Below are 27,863 nucleotides of genomic sequence, written 5' to 3'. Positions count from 1 at the left end.
GTTACATGACCAAACAACACATATGGAAACAGATATTTACATTTTTCTTTTTCTCTACAGTTTTCGGCCATCCTTATCCTACTTCTCAGATCACATGACAGAAATCGTAAAAAAAAAAAAAAGGGGGAATGTACTTTCCTTATTCGGACCTCCGGGTGAACCATATTCAGTTGAAGCACAAGTACAAACACACAAGACGAGGAGGGTTACCCATGTAAACAATAGAGCTGATGTCCACACAAACAGACAGACATACACTGGGATGTGCATCTTAGGACTCTACTGTTAATCTAAAGTGTTACAGTGCTTTTCAATATTCTTACTTCAATTGGAAAAAGGAAATAAATACAAAAAGGAGCCATATAAAAGCAATAATTTCTTATATAAAAATGTACACAAAATCCACTGCACTGCCAACTGGAAAATTATTACAAGCCCTACTTCTGCTGCACCCCCTCTCTGGCACGTCCTTTATATTTTCCTCTCTTCAAAGCCCTCTGTCTCACTCATCAGTGAACTATGACTGGAGAGTTCATATTGACAATCACTTGAACGACAAAGTCCTTCTGGATCTTGGCGTCTTGAAGACGAGTCTTGTCAGTCAGGAGCTTCCCGGAAAAGAACCACCTCTGGCGGGTCACGCCAATTTCTTCCTGTTCTTCCAATTGTTTCTTGAGCTCAGCGATGGAGTCTGCCATGCTGGCGGTCAGACGCACATCCTCTCCTAAGGAAACAACAAGGCATAAATAGAGTTGACGCATATTTCTGAACACACTGTGAGACACTGAAAAGCTATGAATTCTAAATTAGTCCCCAGTCTAGATGAGTCAAGATGCGATGAAATGCCGTATGCATGCAATCTGTGTAACATGTAGTTATGTCGATTTTAATGTCATATTATACATATATACTATAGGCCATGTTGGGTGGTTTTTTTACCTGTTGACAATCGAACCCGCAGCTGGAACTCCTGTCTACAAGGAGGAGGTTGAGCTTGTTTTTGTGCGGCGTCAGAGACTTTGCTCTCACTGCACGTTTCAGAGATTAGGTTGACAGGCGGGGCTAAGGTGTAGGCCGGGAGCTGGTAGCGGTTGCCAAGTTCATCATAACTCTCTGTGAGGGAACCTGCATAAGAACAAATAGAATAGATAAACACCTGTTTCCAAAAATATTTCTACCATCATACATAAACCCCTTCTCGAATCCAATAAACCACGGATAGCATAAGTTCACATTTACATTATATTTACATCAACCAGTGTCCTTGAACTACACGCTTAAAATCAAAAGCACTCTTGTGCGTGAGTAGATAAATATGCAAGAACAGAGTGTTTTTTCCACCTAACTCTGCGATGGCTTTCTGTGCACCAATCCATTCACAGAGGTCACGTAGCACTGTGGCTATTATGTAACTATTACAGCAGTAATCTCTGAGCAACTGATGCATGGCATTCTGAAACCTGTCCTTTGATATTTTCAGAACATTGAGTTTATGCACTTGGGCCGGAAGTTACAGGACATTTACAGCTCACAATTGATGGCTGGATGAATCACATTTCCACATCTAAGGGGGTACGTGTATGTGTGTGTGTGTGTGTGTGTGTGTTCATACCGTGTGGCAGAGTAATGCAGGCTCCATCCACTATAGCCTGTGCTAGTTCCAGGTCATTGCACTCTGCAGCCAGGGCTGCTGCTCTGAGTGCGTCCCAGATCTCTTTTCGTCCATCAAAGGCGGGAGCCGTATCCCAAAACTCATCCCTCTTACTCCTCAGCTGGCCCTCAGTCATCGGGTACTCACTCTTCCACTTTGGACGCTCCTTCTTGAGGGGCTCATTACGTCCTGAAAGCAAAAGCAAGGCAGAGTTCAATCTGACATAAAGACTAATCTAAGAACCGATGAAAAAGACTGTAACCCGATATCATAAGGGCTATGCATTGCTGGACAGTCATGTAAACAATTTTTTGTTTTTTAAAAAAGGTAGCAGAAACTACAGCAACTTTATAAACATAATGACATGATGGCTGCAGCTAACTGACTTACTGTAAAAGGATTATAGGGCAGTTAAACCATTCATTTGGTAGTGACGTTCTGAGAAACCTGGAGAAGGTTGCCGGGTTCACTCAGATCTTTACCATTACCTCATGCACGCTTGAGTCTCAAGAAATATTTTGTGTAATTTAAATGTGTTACTGATATATTTCCCTAAGCAGTGCTATAATTCATGACAAAAGAAATTACAAAAAAACATTTGAAATGTTAACCTCTTTGAACTTCAAGAGCATAGTATCATCACTGACAAAGACAAATCATTTATAGGAGAAGAAACATTTCCCGATATAATACAAGATACATTCTAGACGATAAATGCTTCAAATGCACTTCAACATTATTGTTTTGTGTACATTTGGTCATGAACACCAGTGAGGTCAGACAAGAAACAGGAGGCTCATCTTGAGACCATACTGAAGGATCTTTAGTAAAAACCGCAGTTGAAAACGCACAGTGTGTACACCCCCTTGCGTCTGTGATATTCAACACTGTCTCCTTTGCTATACAGGCTTAGTAACGCTAAGTGCTATGATGCATGGAAATGCTCTTTGTTACAACTCCGACAACACATGAACCCGGCAACTTTATACACCTGCTACAGGTATTTACATGCTGGTGTGCCGTATACGTAATATCCACTGTACCAGCATACCAAGAAAGTACATTTGCTGCAAAGAGGGAGGAGAATCAAAGTGATTATTTATAGCGTTGTGGATTACTGCAGTGGCTGGTAACACGTGTGCACTGGCAGGCACTCACACACAAGCACGCACACGCACACACACACACACACACACACACACACACACACAGTGGATTATAGGCAGTAATCAGACGCAACACAACAGGATTTATCTGCCCCTATCCCAGAAGGCATTGGTTGGAGAGATGAGCGCTCTTTGACCAATGAAAGCGAGCAGAAATACTCAGAGACTATTACAAGTCTAAAAAAACAAAGCACAAGGAAATATAAACACAAATCAATTATCCCACTAAGCCTCACTGCAATCAAATACTGTATATATTCTGATGTGACATGCTTCAGAGCTAGAGTAAATGTCTGCATCTGTTAATTAGGATGGGCATGAGGTGCCATTTTCCAGAATTTAATGGTTTGCTATGTCATTAATAATGCAGGCCACCATATAACGATAAATGTCACACCGTGACCTTTAGAGATGAGCTTCAGGTTGCCAGTTTGGATATATACAAGGTGTATTGTTTACATGTGTGCCTGCATATGCATTCTTTCAGAAGTACACAATTTACACATTTTATCATTTACCTTTTCGTTTACATATCAGTAATAAAAGGCACAGATTTAGTATCAAATGAACGTTTTTGTTACGTAAATGACAATTCCATAATGTCTACTGATCCAGCATAAACATGGGTTTCTAGTCTCCAAGTCCACTTTTGTTATTGTTGACAGGCAGGAAAGTACTGCATGAACAGGCCAGCCAAACAAATGCAAATATTATCTGGAGTCCTAACAAGCAACCTGACTGACAGAGACTGGAAGGTAATTTGAAGTTGCTCTGATCCGTTGTGTGACGTCAACTTACATTTCAAGTCATGACGTTTGACAGAACGAACATGGCCAACAGCACAACTGAACAAAACATGCTTGACTTGAGCTCGTTATAAAACATTACTGTGGGCACCTTTTTTTGGTTTGGTTCTGTGTTACAATATTTGAAAAATATTTGACTTACTGTTGTAAGTCAGTGAGCCTGACTGTGCAGTGTGAGTGTACAGATCAGCAGAGTTTATTTTCCTCAATTTTAAACATTTCTGGTGGATGGGAAAATGACCAACTAAATTATACCAAAACAGAAATCAACAAAGCTTCTGTCATGTAAACTAAAGTGTGATTTCATGGATATTATTATTGCTGCATTATTTCTGTATACTATTTTAATAACCACTACTAGTAGTTGTAATAGGGGTAGTATTTCAGTGTTCATCATGTGGCTTACAAACAGCACAGATGGATTGATGAACACATACTGGAAAAAACATCAACTCAGAAACATCAGCATTGAAGTTAATAAGCAAACATCTCCTAAACATCAGCACTGCAACCCTAACTGAATTGATTGTCTCACATCGCCATCAAAGTGACTCCAGTGTACCCTTTTCTGTGAACGCATACATTTCAGTTAGAAGCAGCAATGTGGATGCTGTCGATCTTTTTGTTTTTCATGTATTTTTTAACCATTTGTTTTGTTCACATTTACAGTATACATTATTTGTTGCCCTAAAAACAGTCATAGAATAACAACAGCACCGGCAATTTGAACTCAACACACACAAAATCCCCAGAAACAAATTACGGCTGAACAAATGTGGCACAACAGCGCACATGTGAAAACAGGAAACATGAAAGTACACGTTTCAGCCAACACAAAAATCTGTACTTACTTTTCAGCAAAATGTTAAAGGGTACGTTTGGCACTTGATAGTAGTTGTGTTCCCTGGAGTTGGGTACTCCCATGGCTGTTCTTACTCTGAGGGTTGATGTGAGTCAGTTAAAAGTCCGCATGAATGACCTAAAGACAGCAATCCTCGAGGAAAAGGACAGCCCTGCTGCGTCCAACCAGCTTGTTGCAACAGGTAGGCAGCCACCTGGTCAAGTTTGCCACGACGTGCAGACTCAGATTCAGAGCGCAGTTAACCGTTGTAACACTTCCACAGTTGATTTTGAAATGACCACACTCCTTCCACTTACATCCCTTCTAATAATAAATACTTAAAACCCCCCAAAATACCACAGGATCAGTTCACTGAGGTGAGAGTACGTTTGGTGTCCTAACCAGGTTACTTCTTTAGGCGTAATCCAATCAGCTCTGTTTGGAGACAGGATAGAAATACCCAAAGGCAACACGCTAAACCTGATTACCAGATAATAAACCCTTGTCAGACCATTACAGGAGGAGCTACTGTACGTCTGCGAACTGACCCCAGCAGATTATCGTTTTTCCTTCGCGAAGGCTCATATGAATAAATGCAAATCTGTCGCTCAGATGCTGCATTTCCACAGCTAGCCAGCCAGTTCATTACAGAGGCCTTCTGTGTTTGTGTCTCACGAAAGCAGGTCTGAGCATGTGAACATGATCTGTGAGGTCATGTCATTTCGCAGCAGGTTGACATGAGGCAAGACATGCACCAAGTAGGTCAAACTTTGATCTGAAAACTCTGTGTGCGGGCAACTGCTGCCCCATGCATAATGTATGACAATCCAGCTGAGTGCACTGCCACGTCTTTCCACAAGGAATGGGCTGACCAGTGTTTGTGTGTAACACTGTTGAATCAGCGCAGGTCCTCAGCACAGATTACACAATGACTTAAGTCATGAGGCCTGACGTATTTAACGCCCGAGACAGACAGGAAGCACTCAGACAGAGAAACACGTCATTGCAACAGCTGGGGTGTAGGAACCCCAACCTGCACCTCACAAATACATGAATTGTATCTTCTCATGAAAATGTACTTGTTCTGACAATCTGTCCTGACGTAATTATGTGTTTCATGTAACATAGGATGGGTATTGCATAACACAACATTTGAACGCATTACAGAAGCCATTTACCTTATGCTATAACAACATAACAGTCTAATATAATAGAACAGGGCTAGGCCCTTTAGAATATTTGCAGGCTCTCTTAAACTCATTGTCCTTTCATCTCACTTGCAACAGCACTCAAAAAAATAATAATGCATACAAATAATGTCTTATTATGAATTTCGGGTTAAAGGACGTCATCACAAATGTTTAAATCACTTCAATTTGTGCAGCAGTGTTATAATGCATTCACAAGGCTGCAGTCCAACGTGTTCCAGCTTCTTACCTCCATGTTTTTTGCTTCTTGTCGAGCTTCGGGCACTCCCTTGTCCATCCATCGTACTCCTCCCCACACAGCCTCCCATCACTGTCCCTATGATCAACACCAAGGAGAAAAAGATATTTGCCATATAAATGTCTTGAAATGCATATCTGACCACGTCGGATAAATAAACTGTTAATAACGCTGTTAAATGAATTGCCTTATATGAAAAACATCATCAGGGAATAATGACAGCTCAGCACTCCTTGTTCCTGTGAGGTCAGACAAGCTGCGATGTTTACGTCACGTGTACTGCCAGCTGACGGGGGCACGCGCCTGAACCTTATGCCGCCGTTGCTCAGATTTTTCCAATCACAAATGCGTTTATACACGATAACAATTATTGTTAGCGTTTGCAATTTAAAATATGTAGACTACTTCTGATGGGATGCAGTCTTATTAGTCGCAGGCCTTTTGCTATGTCTTTTTTCATTTTACCTACCGGAAATCCAGTCTGCTAAATTATGCATTCTTCTGCAGTTTGCTTGCCACATCCGAACTTGCTTCCAAGTGAAGTTATCACCCTGAAGGCGACGCGAGATGCGAGTCAGCAGGTTGACAGGCTGATATCTGTGCGGGGCTGGCGGGCTGACGAGCAGTCTGGCCCCGCAGAGCCTGCAGGAAGTCTCAACAGCGTGTCCAAAAATATACAGCAATCAATTCCCGTAGTACCCCCTAATCATAATAAATGCAGCTCACTAACGCAATCCGTTGGCACTGGTCTAGAACATAGGTCTAGAATTAAATCCTTATCGGCCTCCACGCATGCGCAGTTTACAGCAAGTTCTCTATCCCGCTTCCTTCAAGCTCATCAGAATAAAAGCGGGGATTGAGAAATGCCCGCTCTCAATAATAAAGCAATTGGAAATGATTTTTCAGTTTGCAAACGAGTCAAACTTTTAAATAATTAAACAGCAATTACGATAGACTTGAAAAAACTAAAACCCATCCAATTAAATAGACACAACAATTCAGTTAACTATAGGCGATACTGTCCATTGATAAGTCTATGTACATTTATAGCATGCTTGTGAGGGTAAAAACAGAAAGAATCCTGAAGTGTGTGTGCAGAAATACATGACTATTGCTCATGAAGCATCTCATCGATGTACTCTCAGTAAGGAAAAGTCACTCCGTTGCCAATTGAATGTCAACTTGATGCTGACCTTTATGAAAACACCGACTTTGTTCAGGTGTTTTACCATAACAGCACATACCGAAGGTATAAACATATTTGCACCATTATGCTCAACCTAACCTTAGGCCATTGTAAATCTATAAGCATTTACCATAGCATGTCACAACCATATGTAACACCAACCTGCAAGTACCAACAGTCCAAATAAATGAATAGTATGCAGTTTCAATATTACTATTTAAAAAGGCTGCTGCGCCCTACTCATCAGAATTGATATAATATAAACCAAATTGACACAAAATCTTTAAGAAACCTGAAGGATGATTCCATTGTTTTCTAAATTATTGTTACTATCAATTATCCTTATCCTTCCACTCAGTGCAGCTTCTGATCAAACTTGACATGTTGAACACTGACATCTGCTGGGAGATTTAATACTGACAGGTTTGTGTCTATGTGCGCGCATGTGCGAGTGTGTGTAGTCTGTTTCTGACAGAGTGGGGATGTGATGAGCAGTGGCAGGGAGAGAGTGGGCTGGAAACAGGCTGAAATCTGTTGTCATCCCTTAATCTGCAAATCTCTTTTTCCATCGTTCACAATTTAAGTGACAAGATCGTCATTCATCTGCTTATCAAATTGCATTAAGTGCAGAATAGTAAATCAAATGTATGTCCTGGGAATAGTTTAATACCAGCAGGATTTCTGCTCAAATTGGAGGAAAATGTTCAATTTGCTTTCATCTTTGTGCATCGCCACTACTGTGGCTGCTCGTTTCTGATGGAATATGGTCATATGAATCTGCATCTCAATTAATCCTCCCCTACTAGCAGCATGTCTCTGTGTCTGTCTGCGTAAGCAACACTAGGACATAACACTGGAGCTGGATTTTCTCTGCTCAGTGTTGTGAAGTGATCCTGGACAAGAGCACTGAATACCATGATTGACACCATGATTAGTCGGGCACAGGTGCCTGTAAAACTGCCAGTGAATATTTAGAGTTTGATGGACAATAATGCAATCTGTGTATGTGTAAAAATGGTGAATGCACATCTTTAGTAATCACTGAATATTAATATTAAGCAATTTATAAAGATTTATTAACTTAACAGGTAAAAAAATACAGATAAATAACACATTATCATGGTACTGCAGTTTTACAATGGTCAGAGTCAAGTAAGACCCGTTTGTAAGAGTAAGTAAAGAACAAACCATCCATGACACATTGCCTTTTCGGTGGTGAAAAATATAGACCAAACCATGTGCAGTGTCACTGCAAGTTTTTGAGGTATTGGAGGCTGATATGTCCCAATTTCTTCAGCTGTATGGAGCCACAATGTAGACATCCTGACAGCCAACCATGATCAAATGACCAGAGTGAGTTGGACACAGCAAAGACTGCTGATATTAGGCTACAAGTATGCCCGAGTCGAGTCTGTCATACAGGTATTAAGTCCTTTTTAACTGGGAAGGCGTCCCATTTCAAACCATCTCCAGGTGGGGGGTGTCCAGAGGGAAGGAGAACACGTGTCAGCCAGTGACTAGAGACAAAAAAAATAAAAAAATAAAGCAGAACAGGTTACAGGAAATACAAGGCAGCACTGGTCATGAAAATCATTTAACATCAGAGAGACACACCTTGTCTTCTCCACGCCCAAGAAGATCTTCCAGTTATTCAGCCTGCCATAGTTAAAAGGGTTTCTGTAAACCTGAGCAGTTACAGAAAAAGAATCGGAGCATTTAAAAACATAGTACTCTCATTGCCATTTAACCCTCTAATTTCTTGTCATTGAAAGTTTGTGGCTCACACAACATGAAATATGTTTACATTTGACATATTCAACATGCTCACCCGTCCTCGGTTTGCCATTCGCTTTGTTTCTTTGCTGTTAACGTGTTTTTCGATGCTGGTCTCTCCTCTGGATATGAGGACTGCATGCCATAGAGTCAGAGATCCCAGGGCCACTGCCACAGTGCTAATGGAACAAAATGCATTGTATTTGAATGAGACAACCACCACGTTACAATTCTCTACTACATACTGACAGTATGGAATCTATAGCACACAATGTTTGATGATGTCTTGTTCTAAGAGGAAGTGATGAAAGGCGTAATGATGGTTTTCCCCAACATTTCATACACTTGTTTGTTTACTGAGCTCAAGCTGGAGCTGCTTCACCACCATCCACAATGCTACACTGTTTTTGCAGCTATGAGCAGCTCCTGCATTTCCTTTGTGCATTTCATTGTGGAGCAACAGTGTCAATCAACAGCATGCTCAAACATTTTTGCGACTTAGTATGCATACTTTGTTTGAGTATACTTGTGTAATTGTTCCAGTGTGAGCACACTACAAACACAAAGCCTGCTTTGAATTAGTTTGTAATATGGACTTGTATATTTTACCTGGTCAGCACCCACATGTAGATGATGCTCTTATGAACCATCTTGTCCTTAAAGGTGTATGGAGGTGCAGGTGTCTGATAGTTGGTCTGGACAAAAAAACAAAACATATTACATAACTAACAGATAACACATACGCTTATATTATCGTGTGTGTACTTTTGAGACTGTACCTGGCCAGGGGGGAGGAGCCCTATGAGAACACCCATCCCAGTTACTGGTACCCCTGACTTTTCCACATCCAGATGTTTGAAGCGCTAATGGAACAGCCCGCATACACAAACCCGAGTGTTAAAGACAGAAACAAGGCAGTGTGAGTAAGCATTAGTAAAACCCAGCAGAGAAAGACACCAGACATGGAGGAAAAGTATATATAATAACACCCAAAAAGTCTAACAAGGACAAAACTCCAAACAGTGCCAAAGGCAACGGCAGTCGAACAGTGTGGTGTGAGTCTGAGCTTCTCACCTCAATGGCATTGTATGCATCTAGGAACAGGTTTCTGCCACTGATGCTACAGTAGACACAGCCTATGGACAGTGCGACGCAGAAGGAGAAGAAATAACGGTGGTTTAAATGGCCCACGCAGTTATTCAGCCAGGCTGAGGTGCTGACATTAAGGAAACAACCATCTTTTCTCAGTCACATAAAAAAAATGAAATAATGTTAGCACAAAAGGATACGACAATGATGGTCCATTTTCAGAATGCACCTGCAAAGACAAAAATAAATATTCAGTCTGGTACTTGAAACAATTTTGCGAGGTTTTCCTTGTGTGTTCACATCAGATTGACAAACCACTCATCACTTAAGGAAACACCAGAAGAGAAGAAAAACGACACTGACTCACCTGTTACAGATACCACAGTGGTGTGTTCTTGCTGGTTTGGGAATGATGCATTTTTTGCAGACCGCCACAAACGGACTGTCATTTTTTTCCTGATTGAAAGAGGGAATTTTCATTGCATTAATAAATGTGAATTCAAATCAAAACCAGACTAGTAAGCTTTTTGGTGGCTCTGTCTTACTGTAGGGGGGTACCCAGGGGACGTCTTAGTGGCCTTGTAGTAGTGGAAAACAATCATGACGATGTTCCAGTGTCCATAACAAACGTGCCAAGCAATCCACGGAAGAGAGTATGTGGTGAAGACCATAGGCATTAGGATCAGATAGCATATTGCCAAAATGGAGCTCGTCAGTATCACCACCAGACAAACAAACACCTGCAGGACAAACACAGAGAGCCTTCTTCAGAGAAGAACTTGGAAACTCCTGGAACTAATCAAAGCCTCAACACACACACACACACACACACACACACACACACACACACACACTCACCGCGCCGAACCAGCGTGTGACATAGTCCACAGTCCAAAACACCGGTTCAAAGACCGAGTCGAAAACCACATCGGAGTCTGTGAGGGAGCTGAAGTACAGTGACTGCACCAGCAGTCTCATGTACGCCCATATTGTCCTAATCCACAAAGGCAGTGTGGTCCTTCCTCTCCTGGTACAGGACCTGAACCGCACACACCGCAGCAGGTGGAGGCTTGAGCTGGGACACCACCGCATTCTGCATCTATGATATGCACGGACCTTTGAGGAACAATAAAGAAACAATGTAATGAAAAAGGTACAAAAAAATACAGCAAACCGCATGTATAATAAATCTATATAAAACAAAAAGGACATGGTAAGGAATTATGTCCATTGTATGGCTGCAATTATCACATCATCTTGATTTTGATTAATCAATAAATTGTTTGGTCTATTAAAACAAGAAAAATAGTGACAAATGTCCATTTCCTACAACCCAATGTGCTTTTTTAGTTTCACAAACAACCACAAAACCTCACAGATAAGAAGCTGTAAACGGACAATAGTTTGCATTTAAACTTGAAACATTATTAGAATTATTAATTGATTTACAGTAGTTGCCAAAGCCTGTCACCTCTTATCGAGTGTATCAAGTCAAATTTACCAAACGCTGAATTTGGAAGCCGGTCAACTTGGATGTTTTGGGAGCCGAGTTGTTTTTAAAACTCACCGTATCCGTCTGTGCCAATTTACACTTAAACCTCATCAGGTAGATCTATGTAACGGTGTCGCGAGATGAACAAGCCAGAGCATTCGCTTGCGAATCAAATAGAGATATAGAGGTAACAAACGAACATGTATGAATAAAGGGCTGGCTGGTAGATATGCCCAAAGCCTCTCGTTAGTTGCTTTGCAGCATTCCAGACAGGGTGCAGTCTGAGCGGAGGTTTTGCAGCCACCCGAGTGGCCTGAAGTACAGTTGACACTTATCAGCAGCAGCAACATTCAGCTTCACAGCATCAGGCAATGCTAGCCTATTTACAGACCATTGCAGGCAATTAGGTAAACTATCGCCTCATGAAATCGGAAACATATAATCTGTCCATAATGCACATTGGCTGTGAACAGTCTTATAGAATCCTAACGCTTCAAACTCCCTTTTGTTTGTCCCGTCGTCCAGTGTTTTCCTGTCCAAACACTGTGTGCTGCGTTCTTATGTTCAATAATATTACAGATGGATTTGAAGGAAATACTCACTTTTCTATAAACGCAAGAAAGCTGCCGAAACCACCCCTCCCATCGACATTTTCAAAAGGAAGCAAACACGAGTTTATCGCGAAACGTCAGCGAAGAAGAGCAAAATCTGGATCCTGATCCGGAGTTAGTGCGCATGCGCCAGAATCGCGGCGAAAGGCATCATGGTAGTCTGAGTCAGGAATACATTATGACATTTCAGACAGATAGATACGACATAATTGTACCTGTATATATCTGAATATCCTATGTTGTATGCTTCTGAAACGGTCACTTTATATTATTAGAAAGGTGACACGCTGCGTGTCGTTTACTATAATTCTCAGAATCCTGGGACTTGTAGTTCTCACATGTAGAGCTAGAGCTACACTCGACCCACTCGCTCGCCATGTGGAGCCCACAGTAAGCGGGGACACAAACCTTCCAACCTCAAGCTAACGGTGTGCTGGGTTGTCAGTCATCATGTCATTTTGTTTTAACTTCGACGTTCCGGCACAATCAACAAGCCCGGACGACGTGGATGGAAATGAACTGCAACATGGAAAGAAAGATAATACCGCTAAATATGTGAGTAACGTTAGCTCACTAATACATGTGGTCTAAGTTAAGTTACTCAAAGCTGTCAGGCAGGAATTATGACACGTGTTGGCATCGATATGGTCGTTATTAAAGAAAGATGACGTATACTTTTATGAGGGCTGGATAAGGGGGAAATGGACCATATATAGCTATGTCCCAAGACTACTTATACTTTATAGATGGACAGACTACTCGTCTCCAATTCCTTCCACACTGTACCAGTGGCGGTGTCTTGAGCCACGGTCTCGAGGTCACGCCCACACACCAACCCGAGTCACTCACGAGCCGAGCACGGCCACATGGCGTGAGTCACCGAGCTGCTACCTTAAATTAAACATGAAAATGAACTCTTACAACTCTATAAGCGTTGTAATAACTACCTAAAATGACATAAAACATATTTGGGAAAGAAAATATTGACGTGTACTTTGACTCTCTGTGCCTCTGTCAATCATTTTTTATTTGGCCAATCACGGGCTTGTCTGCCAGATCGGCTTATGTCCCGCCTTTCCACATGCGTCACGCATTATGATTGGCTGTATAGACAACTGGCGCTCTTACAACCCGCCCCTTCTCCCTGTCTGATTGGCTATGCCCTTCTAGGTCGTAGCTAAACCAGTCTGTGCTTAACGTTAGCCTAGCTATGATGCTAACCGGCCCGACCAACTACACAGGTCCAGGAAGAGAGCATTTTATTCCTGTAGTCCGAAAGTAGGCTACCTGTTCCAAATAACGGGAAGGTTTTTACAAAAAAAGTATCGCGAAATTCACTTTAAAAAGATGCTTAGGCTGGAAACCAACTCCGTAGATTTCTGATGTTGACAGTTTCAAAATATTTCTCTGTCGACGGATTGTTCCACAAGGAAGAAAAATAATCCTGAAACTACCGTAATCCTTTTCTCCATTTAAATGAATTAATGTGCTAGGCTAATTATGTATGGTAATGACACATTTTAGATATTTGATTTTGCAGTATTGAGTTCAGATAGAAAACGGCAAGGACACACCCCCTCATGAACACACTCGCACTGTATAGATATATGCAGAATATTTAATTGAGTCATTTCCTCTGTATCATTCCATCACAATTAACAATAAAAATTGAAATGAAATTAGGTGTGCATCTGCAAGAGAGTGTAGGTGGCAAACCCCTTGCCTATAAGCCTTGACATCTGCACCGTCGATAAACAGTCACAGCGGAAATCCTACATTCATACTGATAGACGACTGTATGAGTTGTTACTCTGACACCAAAGATCAGAGGAATGTTAAAAGAAAAGCTCTCCAGGCATTTTATCTACACTGTTGTGCTCTGGTGGTTGTGACAAAATGGACAGTTTGACCGACCGATTCACACATGATCTTTGCAAACAGTGTTGCAGTCACACGGTGGATGACGTGGCGTATTTGTAACAGTCTCATGTAAGTTCATCAACCGGGCAACCAGTGTTTATTTGTAGAGCACATATTTTATCGACTCAATAGGTAGATATACTGTAGCATCATTATAAACCGATTAACATACAATCAACACTGCACTGTCATAGATTTGTTTAAATCCAAGTTCTTACATGTTCGTGGTGTTTTCACATCCAGACTTGGCATCATATTCATGACCTCCACAATTCCTATGAAATCCGTATGAAGACCCAAAAGCCCCATAATCCTGTATTTTCACGGAGCCATTAGGCGCATATGTAGCTGAGGGAATGCAGTTGGTCTTTAACCATGCACACTGCTTTATATCTTCCAGATGGAGGATGACGCCAAACCAGCAGAGCCAGTAAAAGAGGCCAAAGAGCACCTTCCACTCGCTGACCCACAGCTCCTCCTCAGGGATGCTGTCACTGAAACGGTTACCATAGGAACTCTCCCCCTTCTTCACTTCCTTAATGAGACCGTTTTTGAAAAGACTGCCTCGGAGCGAGAGGACGAGGAGGAGATTCTCTCTCGCACCGTGGAGCAGAAGTCCGACCTCATCTCCGGCATGTACGAGGGCGGGCTGAAGGTGTGGGAGTGCACTTACGACCTTCTGGAGCTGCTGGAGAAAGACGGAGAGACCTTCGGGGGGAAGGCTGTTTTGGATTTGGGCTGCGGTGCCGGCCTGTTGGGGATATTGGCTCTGCATAGAGGAGCCAGGCAGATCCACTTCCAAGATTATAACAGTACAGTTATTGAGCAGCTCACAGTGCCAAATGTAATACTAAACTGCCAAGAGGAGGAGGATGAAGTATACAGTGAATATGACAAAGAAGGGCGGGGCACGGGGAAAGTACAGGAGGAAGACGGTTGTAAAAAGAAGGGGAAACAAGAGGTAAAAGACGGCAGCCCACCACCTAAGAAAAGAGCCGCAGACCTATCCCAGCACCATTCACGAGCCAAGTGTCGGTTCTTCTCCGGCGACTGGAGCATGTTTCTTGCTTTGGTTAAAAAGGAGGACCCACAACCCAAATATGACATTATATTCACTTCAGAGACTATCTACAACACGGCATACTACCCAGCGCTACACGAGACCCTCCACACACTGCTTGCCCCAGATGGGCTCGTCTACCTCGCCACCAAATCCCACTACTTCGGTGTCGGTGGTGGACTGCACCTGTTTGAGACGTTTGTGGAGCAGAGGGGTGTTTTCTCTTTGGATCACCTGTGGGACAGTGAAGAAGGACTTCAGAGACACGTAGTCGTCCTTCGTTTTAGAATGGCAAAGAAGTGAAGCAGCTGGGTTTGACATACGCAGTTTTGGTCATGTAATAACTGACGCTCTGCACAGTCAAACACAATAAAAAATATCAGGATTTTTTTTCTATTTGTTTGCAAGTTGTATGTAAGAGCAACTGTGGTAAGACAAGGAAGAGCTGGAATAAAATATGCTGTCTCATCTCCGATTTGGTCTTTTGTTACCTATACCTTCTCTCACTTCCTATATAGAAATTTGAATATGTCTGACAGTAAGTGAAGTGCAGTTAAAAGGGGCTGTTAGTGGTCTTTAGATGCATGGGGAGAAAAGAAAGGAAATGGGCTCAGTGACCTTTGCAAGTGATTTCCCCAGCGTTCAAACAGCAGCATGAAAGCCAGGCTTGTTTCTGAAGTCCGGCACAAAATGTCAATTGCAACTTATCCTACCAGCCCAAGGATCGAGTTTGAAAGTGGATTCTGAAGTCACTGCACATCATTGGTGGGACTCTATGGGGTCTCTGTACCTCTTATTTAAGTAGTGGCTCCTCTTGATTCTGTGGGGGTTTTTAAGCATCAGTTAATGTCACTACGTAATCTGGGTGTGCTCCATTGCAAAACAAAAGGTCACGGCACATTGGCACGAGTACTGACAGCCAGGAAATACGTGCAAAAACGCATCCAAGTAGAGGAAGGGAACTATGCAGTAATTTTTCCCAACACCGTGTGGAATCCCCTCTTTGTCCAGATCAAGGAAATCAATGTAATTATTCGGACAGGGCTTTTTTTTCTGAGGAAGTGTGCATGAAATTCAGACTAGTTTCTCGTGTTGGTGACGAGGACTTCAGAGGGCTGTCACAGGGTCAGTGACCAACGAAACTGGTGTGTTACTGTCAGCTGGCTTGTTCAACAACTGTGGTTTTACCCTGCTGACCCAGTCCTGTCATGTCCGGCTGATTGAACACCATCAGTATCGCATCATGTTTGACCAAGGCCAGAGAGCAAACAAAGTTATTTTAGGAAGGCTGTGCTTTTGTATACACCCCTATCAGACCTCACCTGAATAAATGACTCCAGCTACACAAATATTCACACGAATCAATCTCATCATAATCAAGCCCATGACGCAGCTAGCACACACTGCCCTGACAAATACTAGTTATTTGAAGATTAAAAAAAACACTTTTCTAGGAAACATAGTGTCACCATGTCAAACATGACATTTCAACACCCACCGTGTGTGGATAGAATTTCCACGTACATATGTAAATATGTTGTATTGTTAAAAGACTATTTCTCTATTACGCACACACAAAACACCAAACACGGGTTTCTGTTTGCATATGCCAGGCCAGCAAACTTCCAGTGTGTCTGCCTCGTCATCGTCTCTCATCTCGACAGCTGTTTATGGCCTGTGGGGGAATTCCTGGTTCCTCGAGTAGACACAGCCTTTACCCTGCTTACTTTATGGGAACAGGGGGCAGGGCCAGTCAGATGGTTTTCCTCAGAAACTATTATGTGTTGATTCACTGTGAGGGGGCGTGCTGTTCACCCCTCCCACTGTTTCCTTCTTACTGGGAAGTGACTGTCAGGCTTACCGAACGGAGGGAGCGTATGAAAAACAGATAGCGAGGAGGGAGGGTGACTGATGGGTGATGTGAAAGGTGGGGGGTATTTAAGGTGCTTCGCTCTGAATGTCAAGCAGTATGTCGTATCCTTCCTCGGGGCTTGGAGGACGTGGGAGAGTGAGCAGAACACGCAGGTGAACCGGGGAGGGAGGGCTGACTGTATGTGTTGATTTAGTGCTGAGAGACTTGCTGCGGTTATAACATGGTGTTGTTGAGATGGGGCTGCTGAAGAGTGTTTAATGCTCGTCCCTGCAAGAGCACCGTCCTGGGAGATGTATTTCTGATGTATTCAAGATCTGGAGAGAACGGTTTCAGTGAATGACTGGGGTAAGTAGTATTTAGGAAGAAAACTTTCTTACAATAATCGAATTATTGTCAATTTAAAAGAAAATTATTTTGTCTAAAATAGTCAGAAATGCCTATTCAAAACCACAAGCTACAAACTTTCAACATGTTTAAGTTATGCTGTTTTTGAATTTGAAACAACTTCCCCATTTTCTTCCTCCAGGCAGACGAAAGGTGTCAATGTTCTCATACTATGTTAATGTGGGAGCTGTTTAAACTAGTGCAGGCTTTAAGAGTGAATTCATGCCCTCATAGGCAAATTATTTTCTGGTAATAGGCTGTAGAACGGGTTGTTTCCCAGTCCAACTGCCAGAAAGATAGGAGTTTCCTGGATGTGTTCAGGTGTGGCCTTCCTCAAAAAGTTCATTGTACTGTGTTGCATGTCTCCGAAAAGAATGTACACCCACTGAACAAACTCCAGTGACTGAGATAACATTGAGGAATTATCTTGCGATACTGTCACTGTTAATATTGACTCCTGGCCTTCAGTGAGGTGTGTTGTTTTTTTTAGATGAAGGAAGAGATCCTGTAAAATAACACAAGTCAGTTAATATCAAACTTACTTTGGAGGGTTCAAAGATACATCGACCAACAGTTTGTCAGTTCTTTTCCGGGCAGTGTGTGTGCCATAAATGATGAGTCATTTCATGCCTTGATCAGAGCACTATCACCATGATTTGATTCCGTGCTTGCATCACGGACACACTTTCATTTCAGTGGTTGAGAAGCATTTACAGGAATACGTAAGATGGTTGGATTTCCTCAGATGACCCTGAAACTTCTCACATGCTCTGTGTAACCACAGCATTGGATCCATTCAATCATAGCGGCCGTTTGGAGGTTTGTTTTCCACTTTGGGGTTTCAATGCACTCACGTGAAATGCCTCTCAATCTGTTTCCTATTTTTGAAAAAGTGTGTTTAAATGACATGTTGCGATATCCTGTACAATGCAAATGCCAACTATGATTAACAACTGTTTAAGACGAACTTCAGTTGCAACTGTCATGGCCTCTTGCTCAATCTTCCAATGAATGAAGTAGGGCTGATGTTATCATCTCATCGTCACCCTGCAGTTCTTGTGAAATAGAGAAGGTCGTGGGTGACTCAACCTCAACGTGCAGCTCAACATCTTGTAACTTCTGTATCTTAAAGACGCTTGTTAGTTCCAGAAGGGTTGTAAGCTTTTATTATTGATTATAAATTGCTTTATTTTGTTTTTTTATTTCATTACGACATGGGCAGAGTTGAAAAGAGCATTATTAATGAAACATGAGTCGTGTCAAACGATCACTCGAGACTCCTGAGGACCAAATATTGATAAGTGTTGTACTATGAGAACTGAATTCCATAGATGGTGGCATCTTCAGGTGTCATCTATGGGCTCAGTTCTTTTGGTATGGTACTAATTTGTCAACCTTAAGGCACAGCACAAGAACGCGGAAAATCCTGACCGAATCACAAAGTATTAATACGTGGTTTACATTCATTCCAGCATGTCAGAGGCTTACCTATTACTTTTGTATGTGTGTGTTTATGTATTTTTCCGTGAATAAAATACAACTTTGGAAATCACTGATGAGTTTATAATGCACATTGTATATTCTTAATAAACTTAATCAAAGATAATGATTTCTGTCTGCAATTTTTTGACTCTCTTTTTGTTTGAATTTGAAATACTGCAACGTTTAAGAACTCATATATAGTTGTAGTACACCAGTAGTCCTTCCGGTTTAACAGTTATTTTAGGATATGCCATGCTCTGTGCATATGATCCTCCTGATTCTCTCTGTAATTGTACACATATATCTTCCACATGGATTGAACAACATAACAGGAGAAGGTCCAGTAGTGGTTGAATTCTTTACCACCCTGTTTTCCTAAAGTGTTTTTACATTTTCATATTGCTACATTTACTCAAATAAACAATATCAATACTTATTCAAACATTAGTTCGTTGGCCCGTACAAAACTGTGAAGCCCCAACCCTAAAATCACATCTGCCCACTGTTTGATTGACAGTGTATCAGCCAATCACAATTATCAACAAATCCATGCGCAGCTAAAATCCAGAGCCATATAAAGAGAAAGTCGAGTCAACAGAAGTTCAAAATGGTTGATTTGTATGTGATTCGTGTAGACTTCAGATAGTTCAAGGATGTACTTGGTCGGCAATTTGCATCCGTAGATATTGGTAGAAATCGGTACAAACAGAGAGAGATTTTTGCTAATTAGTTGTCAATAAATTTATCCAATTTTGACTGGGGAGAGTTGGCCGTTTCTGAAGTTAATTGGAGTGAGGAAGAGACTCAGTACAAGCACAGTCTATGCAGCTCTTTAATTTAGCAGGAACAAACTGAGGCAAGTCAGCTCCAACATCCAGCAGGACCCTCGCTGTGCACACTGCAGTTTGGTTTTAGCCAAAAAGGAAAACAAATCCTGCATCCTACTGACGTCACTGTAATGTAGCCAGGCTGCATCCTGTAGGCCTTACATAGCTACCTAGCTATTTACTAGCTACATAGCTAGTAACTTTAAATCACAATAGCCCTCTAACTTCATGTGAAAGTGAAACAACTACAAACTACATTCCCGACATAATACATATTTAATATGATTATTTATAAAAAATACAGTAGTACAATACTTTTTGTATTTAGTATTATTCTCCAGTAAATCTAGTATGACAAATTTTTCAAAATTCCTGGTCTATTTTAAATTGACCTCATGTTTTTAATATCACAAAGTCTTCCAAATTCCTTGTCCCATTCCTCTGGTACCATTCTCTTCATCTACTCATTTAGTGGTGGAATTTCCACTAACATGGTTTAATGCACATGTTCATTTTTAATCAGTTGTGCTGATAATATACAATATCTTTCTTAAAACGTTTTACATTTTAAAAGTCCATCACGAACGGTCCATTCCACTATAAATTACTCAACTTTACTTTACCTAATCCATCAGCAGCCATTGCTGTTAAAAAAAAGGTCCAATGACGTGACTCTGATTAAACGGCTCTGCTGTAATCCCATTCCTCATTGGCCATTACCAGCCATCAGTCAGTTACGTCCCCACACCCATCAACCAATGGCGGGATAGGTTCCATACAGGATGAGCAACAGGCTGAGACCCTGCTGGTGTAGCACAACGGTCGGGATTAAACCTGCTTTTAATCGGTCAACATTAGCAGAGTAAAGCCTTTATGATTTAGGGTTGTCTGGCAGTCGTGGAGCTGTGGGTAAACAGCAGAAGATAGCAGCACACATACTTAAAAAAAAATAGAAAACCATATTTGTTCGAGGCCGTGGCATGGATGAGGTACGGCCTACCAGTGGTGCTCAAACCCACGGGCTGGTGCCGCTGTTTCCACCCGGACTGCAGGCTATCTACGGGGAATGCCGGCGACTTTACCCCGAACAGGCCAACCCGCTTCAAGTCACAGCCATTGTGAAATATTGGTAGGTAACGTTACTCCGTGTTGTGGTTGCTGGTCTGACAAACATGTAGGCCCTAAGTGTGTTGAACAAGTTTAAGTAGTGGTGGCTAGACGTTTAGCCAGTAGTTACCCAGCTAGCTGCTAAGCTAACGTTTCAGCAAACTACGTAACTTTACAGGAGCCATGCTGTGCGTAACGTTCACTGCGAACTTACTTTGTTTTGGGTTCGTTTGAGGATTTAGTACCCAAATATACTAGTTTAATTAGAACATCTTACTTTAAATGTTGCTCACTACTTTCGTACAAGTTAAGCTAAGCTAACTATATTTACGTGGTGGGTGTGCGTAAAAGTAAACAATGACAACAATAACAATGTCTGACACGGCTGATGGTTTTCTGTTTTCAGGTTAGGGGGACCTGACCCGTTAGACTACATCAGCATGTACAGGAGTACGGGCCGTCTCACTCAGGACGTCCAGGAGCACTGGCACTATGTCAGCTTCGGACTGAGTGACCTGTATGGGGACAATAGGGTCCATGAGTAAGTATGCTGCGCTAATGTAAATACGTGACTTCCTGTTGCACCGGGGAGTTGGGGGTCATTTCAACACGTTTGATGGGGTAGATGAAAAGCTCTCCTGTTCTGTGTTTATTTATTTAAAAATATTAAATCTGTACATCACATCAAGCCTGTCCAAGTATGATCCCTTAAAGAGTAGACCACAGAAACTCACACTTTGTGATTTTAACAAGAAATCATAATAGCTCCTGATGTTTTGTTCACCCAGTTTCTTAATGTGTGTGTGTGTGTGTTAGATTCACAGGGGCAGACGGGCCCAGTGGATTTGGTTTTGAGCTCACATTTCGACTCAAAAGAGAGACGGGAGAGACGGCACCGCCAACCTGGCCGGCTGAACTCATGCAAGGCTTGGCTCGCTATGTCTTCCAGTCAGGTAAGAGCCCAGTAACTGTGTACAGCTGTACTTTCTGTCAAGTTTTCAAGAGGAAACTAAACATTAAAACACCTCAAAGTTAGCTATTTGTTCTAATACTCTATTGTAAATTATTTGAACAACTTAAGTGTGGAACTATAAAGGTTTCATTGATTATATTAAAATCACCAAAAATCTAGGATTAGTTTAATAGCTGGCTTGTAAAAGAAAGTGCTTTTCTTAGTTTAGTTAAAAGTTTTAGCTATTAGTCAGATTACACAAGCAGGTTTGAGACATTCATTTGGGCTCTGGTCATTTCCTGTTATTTCAGACATTTTAGGAACTGATTAATTGACTAATCAATCGTGAACCATGGAAAAACATTGTTGGTTCCAGCCCTACATTCCTCGTCCTTCACCTGGAAAATGTGTGCGTGAGAGCAATGGTTTGTGTTCTTCATTTAGTCCCCACTTTACTAATAGTCTAGTCAATGATTCATCTGAGTGTGTGTTATTTTGATGGACCAACTCGTTCGGCTGCAGTTGGCATGCCTCCTCGTCGGGTCTTTGTGAATGCTGAGAATGTGTTCTGTGTCATGGCTGTTGGACTTCAAATATGCAGGAAAAGAGGGGTCGGCTGCAGGCAGCCGTTTTAGGTTTAGGACACATTTGTGTTTTTGGAGCTCTGGGTATTGACAGGAAGTCTAATTTCCCCTTTCTTTCCCTTCTCCATTTTAAACAGATTGTTTTCACAAATAGCAAACAAGACATTGTTTTAGTGTGTGAGTGTAGATGCTATTTGTGACGGGTGTAACACTATGCTGCTACGTTCTTCAGTTGTGTATTATAATGTGCACATGGGAGTGTGGTTGAGAGGGGAGGGGGCATTTTAAAGCTGTGAAAGAGAAGAAGGCTCCCCTCTCCTCACCACCCAGCCCTTCTCTGCTCTCCAGCTGGGGTCAATTTGCGCGTGGGTGGGCCGGGCTCCCGAGCTAAATGAATTCTGGCCATCTTCCCCCTCGCTTTTCTCCTGCAGCGAATCTGGACTGGGTGCATGTTACCTCCCAAGCCGACAGTTTCCTCAGATGGAAATGTCATTTTTATGCTTTTTCTTGCCACATTTGCTTCTCCCTTTCTCTCACTTACTCCCTCTCTTGCGGATCTGTGTCCTATGATTCCCTGTTACTGCAACTTTCCTTCATCAAGTCTGTACCATCGGATCAGGAGAAGTAGGAAAGTAGGACTGCTTTCCTCTGGTGACCTACTGTACCGGCTCAAATACACTCTGCTGACTAAGAGTCACGACTAAGTGTGCATTCTAGACGACTTAAAACAGCACATTTTGCCCGAATTTAGAAACAAATTTCTCCTTATTTTGTCTCTTCTGCAGAAAACACGTTTTGTAGTGGCGACCACATATCGTGGCACAGTCCACTAGACAACAGTGAATCTCGTATCCAGCACATGTTGCTGACAGAGGACCCACAGATGCAACCGGTTCAAACCCCATTTGGCTCAGTGAGCTTTCTCCAGGTGAGTTCAAATATGTGATGTTCACTGACTAAACTCTTTGTGACATTCAGTCAATATTACATAATGCTACCGAACATCAATAGAAAGGAACCACACTGTAGACCACACGCGTTCATGCTCTGCACGGCCTCCTATAGATTGTGGGTGTCTGCACTGAGGAGCTCCAGGCAGCCCAACAGTGGAACGGCCAAGGCATCCTGGAGCTGATGCGTGGAGTCGGAGTGTGAGTACGACTGTGCATAAGCACACGATTCAGCTGGAGAATTAAGGAGCCATGTGTTAGACGCTGTACATATTTGGCTTTGTTAATATTCTTCGGTCTTATTCTGAGTTATTTGTTCATTTATTAACTGTGAGTTAAGCTTGATTAATGATCGTGGTTAATGCTGCTCTGGACTCATGTTGATGATTGTGTTGTGTACAGAGCTGGTGGCTCCTGGCTGATCACAGACATGAGGAGAGGCGAGACCATCTTTGACATTGATCCACACCTACAAGTAAGGCTTTATTAAGTCCTGCATCACGCAAAAGAGATGTGCTCTCTGGCGCTATTTAGGGAACCATGTTGGCCCCTGAAATCTTGTCAGCCTCATGTGAGCTAGTGTTGATGATTGCATATATCTATTTCTTGCTCATCTAAGCAGGAGCGAGTGGACCAGGGTATTGAGACAGAGGGCTCTAACCTGAGCGGGGTCAGCGCCAAATGTGTGTGGGATGACCTGAGTCGACCGCCAGAGGACGAGGAGGACAGCCGGTCCATCTGTATCGGCTCACAGCCACGGAGGCTCTCGGACAAAGGTACGTCTCAAAGGAGCGAGAAGAGTACGTCATGTAATTAATCCAAGAAGGCTTAACCAATCTGCACGTAGGAGTTCTGGTTCCATGCTGTCAGCGGTGCGCGGTGGGATCGTCCCACGCTGATCTTTGTCTGTGTGTTGACAGACACGGAGCAGATTAGAGAGACCCTGAGAAAAGGACTGGAGTTTAACAGCAAGGCAGCAATACCACCCATCAGCAGCCAGAGGCAGAGCCACGAGAGACCCCAGTAAGTGTTCCTCCCACACACACGGCATAAGGGCGGCATAACTCCCTCCGCCGTGTGCAATGACTCACAGCGCAACTAACATCTGAACTTAGCTATAGGCCACAACGTGGTGGTTTGTCACAAATATGTTGCTATTTTTCTGTGGGAGTTGTTGCGTCGTGTTCCGCCGACTCAGGTAACCGCTTCTTGAAAGGAGTTGTGTAATCTGTGTCTGTACGTTTCCATTACCAGATAAAAGCCGAGGAGCCGCCGTTTCCTTCACAGCAGCTGTTTTTAATAGATGGCCATTCTTTCGCAGCTGATTGTACCGAATCAAGACTTCCTCACTTATATTTCCCCTTTGTTGCCTTCCGCTCTCTTCTCTTCTTTGTCTGTTTTCTCAGGAGTCGGAAGGACAGTTTAGAGAGTGAGAGTTCAGCGGCCATTGTTCCTCACGAGTTGGTCCGAACACGACAGCTGGAGAGCGTCCATCTGAAATTCAACCAAGAGTCGGGCACACTGTTGCCCCTCTGCCTGCGGTACTGCGCCGCTCTCTCTTTCACTCCCACGCACAGTATTTTACGGAATGCCCCCTTAGACGGACAGATAAACAAGTACCGGTTGTTCAGTTCACATCTTGCTGGATGGGTGTGGCAGAATGTCTTAATATAACCAGAGCCAAATCACAAATGACATCATCTTGATTTTCCTCCTACTTTCACTTTGATGGCGAGAAAATAAAAAGCTTTCCACAGAAGTGCACATAAATCTAACCTGTGAAGTGGATCATATGATCAGCATGCGTTTGTTGTCGAACACTTGTAACTTAAAGAAAGGATCTGGAGTCTGGTCCCCTGTGTTCGTCTGGCATGTTTATAGGTTTGCTGTGTTTACTGCTCTTGACAAACTCGAGAAGGCAGCAGAGGTTATGACTGTATGTTGACGCCATCAGTGGAGTGCTGGAGTCAACATAGCTCATGTACAGTGTCTGGCTCTCTTTCTGCTCACCCCCCCCCCCCCCCCCCCCCCTACGAGAAGTGTGTCAAACAGGAAGTAGCTTTAGACAAAGGTCACGATTTACTGAATCAAAACTGTGATTTTCAGTGATAGAATAAAGTGTCCTAACACACGATCGATGGATCCTCACCGTGTTGTATTTAAGTTTCACAGACACAAGGAAGTCTTTTTTTTAAAAGGTTGAAACATGCACTATAAATGCTCACAAACGTGAATTCAGACACAAAAAAGTCATTACAGTACATGCTATGGCCACAGAACCAATAAATGAAGATGCAGCTTGCAGGAGCATGTGTGTGTGCTTACTCACCTTTCACCTTTATTCACAAAGTGACATGTTTTGGAAAGTGTGTTTTGTAGACAAACCTAAGAAATGACTGCCGGGTTATTTATAACCTGCTTTATGTGATCTCTGTCTGAGGACAGGAGGAGACCTTTGTGTGAGAGCACAGTGTAAAGGGCCCCATTATGTGATGCTGACACTGGGCGTGATTACATCAAATGTTGCAGACAAACTGTGACTTTTAACATCGCAACGTTTGTGAAAATATGTCAGCATTTTGAACTATGCTACCCTCCCAACCGCACCCAAGTTAGGATGACATATTTTACATATACTGTATTGAAAATGTTTACTAATTACCAATTTTCTTGGTAATTTAGGGTAAATCACTTTTTCATTTAATCACAAAGCCACGATGTTATTTCTACCTGTGAACTTATAGCATTTAAATGATGAAGTCCATACAGTCACATGAAGGAAACGCACCTTTAGTCGTTCACACTGTTGTGTATTTCATCCTTTACAGAGGCCGGTTGCTCCACGGGAGACACTTCACATACAAAAGCATCAATGGAGACACAGCCATTACATTTGTGTCTACTGGAGTTGAAGGAGCGTTTGCTACTGAAGAGCATCCATATGCAGCCCATGGGCCCTGGCTTCAGGTACACACACATAAACTGAAGGTTTCCATGTGGTGATTTCCTATTTAGTGCGTTTATTTGACCGTCTGCTCTCCTTGTGTAGATATTGTTGACTGAGGAGTTTGTGGAGCAGATGCTTGGGGATCTACAGGAGCTCAACACTCGCGAGGAGGTAAATTAAACCCCGTTTTCTTTTGTGTAACTTTGATTTTCAGTCTGGTTTTGTTCAACTGCCTGTTTGTGTGTCCGTTCTCTTTGTACAGACAAAGTTACCAAAGGAGTACAGTTGGCCAGAAAAGAAGCTGAAGATCTCTGTCCTTCCAGACTCTGTGTTTGATAATCCACTGCAATGAGACGGAGACACTTCTAGAACCCTCCATCATACAAACCCCTGCAGACACACACTTCCAGAGTGGACCATCGTGAACAGGAGACCTCGCAGAGCAGGCAGCGCCCCTGAGCTGTCTGGGCGCACAGATATGTTGATCCCTCGGCGGACGGCCGGAGACCTGAACATGATCTGAACTCTTTAGACTGTTACCGCATTCTTAGACTAGCCCCACTGTTTACAACGTTTCTCTCGGGCTTGAATGCTTTTTGGGAATGTCAAGTCCAGCCTGTGTAGATGGTCATTATAGGTGACACACTAGCTGTAGGGGTAAATCAGGGTGTTGTCATTCCTCCAAGGTCTGAGGTCCAAAATATGCGTCATAAATACATTTGATACCGCATCCTGTGATCTGCAGACACGGCGTCTCCGGCGATTACCGTGTTGCTGATCTCAAAAGCAATTCTATTTATTCCACTGGCCTTTTAGAACAGACGGAAAAGTCACATATTGGACATTTTATTCAGTTTTTCTTATGATTGAGCTTGTGTGTGTGTGTGTGTGTGTGTATAGTATTTACAAATGCTGGACATTTTTCTCCTGTGTGTTTGTGGTCATACCAAAGTTTTAACTGTTTGCAGTCCGTTGCCAATACAGTCTGTGTCAAATGTGTCCTGATTCTATAATAATATGTCAGGCTGAACTATGATTGATAGATTGATATTCACAGTTTGTCTGGAATAATCAAACAAGCATCTGACTTATTTTCTTATCTGGCAAATGCTGCAGGTATAACCACCTCTCCACCCCTGTGCCAAGAACATGACTCCTGTATTGAGTTGCTTTTTTTATTCGTGCATCATGATCGTCTGAAGTTAAATCATAACTTCAGAAGTCTGTAGGAAATGTTCAGAAACTAGGAATCTGTGATCAGTGTTGTCTCCAGTGGCCATGTAAATATGAGTTTTGTTTCATCAGTAGGACCTGCTGATGATGAGTTGTAGTAATATTCCTCAGTGCCTTGTGTAGGAAAGGACCACGTCTTCTCTTGATGCTGCCTAAAGCTCCTCGGCTGTTGAAGAGAAGTCACATTAAATCACGGCCGCTGCGTTCGCTCTTTTTCTGTCATTGCATTCCATTTGAACACAAAAACAGATAAGACTGCTTCTACTACAGATATGTACTCTTATACAACATCTTGTGTTTGGTTGTCTTTTTCTATTCAGAGTGACACATGTAAGGCTCAGACATCGTTGACATGGTATTTTGTTATTACTATCTTATGACTGATTGTAATCCCAAGTGCATTAAAGCGTGTAAGTATTGACATAAATAAAGCTGGAACCCTAATGCAGAATTACAGAGGAGCTTATTTTATTTAAAGATATG

At 42.4% G+C, this 27,863-nt stretch overlaps 4 protein-coding genes across 6 annotated transcripts; 2 read left to right on the top strand and 2 right to left on the bottom strand.

Annotated features, from left to right (window-relative positions):
- Window positions 1-509: 509 nt before the first annotated feature.
- On the bottom strand, window positions 510-6,431 carry ubtd1a (ubiquitin domain containing 1a; the record flags this gene model as incomplete). Its single annotated transcript, XM_079280183.1, has 5 exons — window positions 510-724; window positions 940-1,125; window positions 1,613-1,840; window positions 5,902-5,988; window positions 6,380-6,431. The coding sequence occupies 5 exons, from the start codon at window positions 6,429-6,431 to the stop codon at window positions 510-512; spliced, it is 768 nt and encodes a 255-aa protein (XP_079136309.1).
- A 1,724-nt stretch (window positions 6,432-8,155) lies between these two features.
- Window positions 8,156-11,590, bottom strand: zdhhc16a (zDHHC palmitoyltransferase 16a). Of its 2 annotated transcripts, XM_079280815.1 has the most exons (11): window positions 11,526-11,590; window positions 10,817-11,074; window positions 10,504-10,698; window positions 10,326-10,414; window positions 10,159-10,187; window positions 9,944-10,077; window positions 9,649-9,732; window positions 9,479-9,564; window positions 8,925-9,048; window positions 8,711-8,781; window positions 8,156-8,613 (listed from the first exon to the last, which is right to left on the bottom strand). In XM_079280815.1, the coding sequence occupies exons 1-11, from the start codon at window positions 11,559-11,561 to the stop codon at window positions 8,511-8,513; spliced, it is 1,209 nt and encodes a 402-aa protein (XP_079136941.1). In that variant the 5' UTR covers window positions 11,562-11,590; the 3' UTR covers window positions 8,156-8,510. The 2 variants fall into 2 exon arrangements, with proteins under 2 accessions (XP_079136941.1, XP_079136942.1); XM_079280816.1 differs by lacking the exon at window positions 9,649-9,732.
- Window positions 11,591-12,451: 861 nt separating this feature from the next.
- mettl18 (methyltransferase 18, RPL3 N3-histidine) lies at window positions 12,452-15,500 on the top strand. The gene is made up of 2 exons (XM_079280039.1): window positions 12,452-12,616; window positions 14,382-15,500. Exons 1-2 carry the CDS (start codon window positions 12,512-12,514, stop codon window positions 15,342-15,344), a joined length of 1,068 nt encoding a protein of 355 aa, XP_079136165.1. The 5' UTR covers window positions 12,452-12,511; the 3' UTR covers window positions 15,345-15,500.
- A 4,899-nt stretch (window positions 15,501-20,399) lies between these two features.
- Window positions 20,400-27,796, top strand: sufu (suppressor of fused homolog). 2 transcript variants are annotated; one of them, XM_079279834.1, is made up of 12 exons: window positions 20,400-20,736; window positions 21,121-21,255; window positions 21,531-21,667; window positions 23,036-23,178; window positions 23,316-23,401; window positions 23,603-23,675; window positions 23,820-23,976; window positions 24,121-24,223; window positions 24,607-24,741; window positions 26,029-26,167; window positions 26,250-26,318; window positions 26,471-27,796. In XM_079279834.1, exons 1-12 carry the CDS (start codon window positions 20,588-20,590, stop codon window positions 26,570-26,572), a joined length of 1,428 nt encoding a protein of 475 aa, XP_079135960.1. In that variant the 5' UTR covers window positions 20,400-20,587; the 3' UTR covers window positions 26,573-27,796. The 2 variants fall into 2 exon arrangements, with proteins under 2 accessions (XP_079135960.1, XP_079135961.1); XM_079279835.1 differs by having other exon boundaries at window positions 26,410-27,796.
- Window positions 27,797-27,863: the final 67 nt, after the last annotated feature.

This window comes from Melanostigma gelatinosum, assembly GCF_949748355.1.
Source record: "Melanostigma gelatinosum genome assembly, chromosome: 12".
NCBI classification, from domain to species: Eukaryota; Metazoa; Chordata; class Actinopteri; order Perciformes; family Zoarcidae; genus Melanostigma; species Melanostigma gelatinosum.
This window is presented reverse-complemented; position numbering and strand designations above follow the sequence as displayed.

Bases quoted from the DNA above. Each gene is read 5' to 3' on its own strand.
- sufu (XM_079279834.1), top strand. From the start codon at position 20,588: ATGGATGAGGTACGGCCTACCAGTGGTGCTCAAACCCACGGGCTGGTG. The intron at 23,179-23,315 runs GTGAGTTCAAAT...GGCCTCCTATAG, and splicing joins GCTCAGTGAGCTTTCTCCAG to ATTGTGGGTGTCTGCACTGA. The intron at 24,224-24,606 runs GTAAGTGTTCCT...CTGTTTTCTCAG, and splicing joins CAGAGCCACGAGAGACCCCA to GAGTCGGAAGGACAGTTTAG.
- mettl18 (XM_079280039.1), top strand. From the start codon at position 12,512: ATGTCATTTTGTTTTAACTTCGACGTTCCGGCACAATCAACAAGCCCG. The intron at 12,617-14,381 runs GTGAGTAACGTT...TATATCTTCCAG, and splicing joins AAGATAATACCGCTAAATAT to ATGGAGGATGACGCCAAACC.
- zdhhc16a (XM_079280815.1), bottom strand. From the start codon at position 11,561: ATGAGGTTTAAGTGTAAATTGGCACAGACGGATACG. The intron at 10,699-10,816 runs GTGAGTGTGTGT...TTTGTCCTGCAG, and splicing joins TCACACGCTGGTTCGGCGCG to GTGTTTGTTTGTCTGGTGGT. The intron at 8,614-8,710 runs GTGTGTCTCTCT...TTTTGTCTCTAG, and splicing joins TTGGGCGTGGAGAAGACAAG to TCACTGGCTGACACGTGTTC.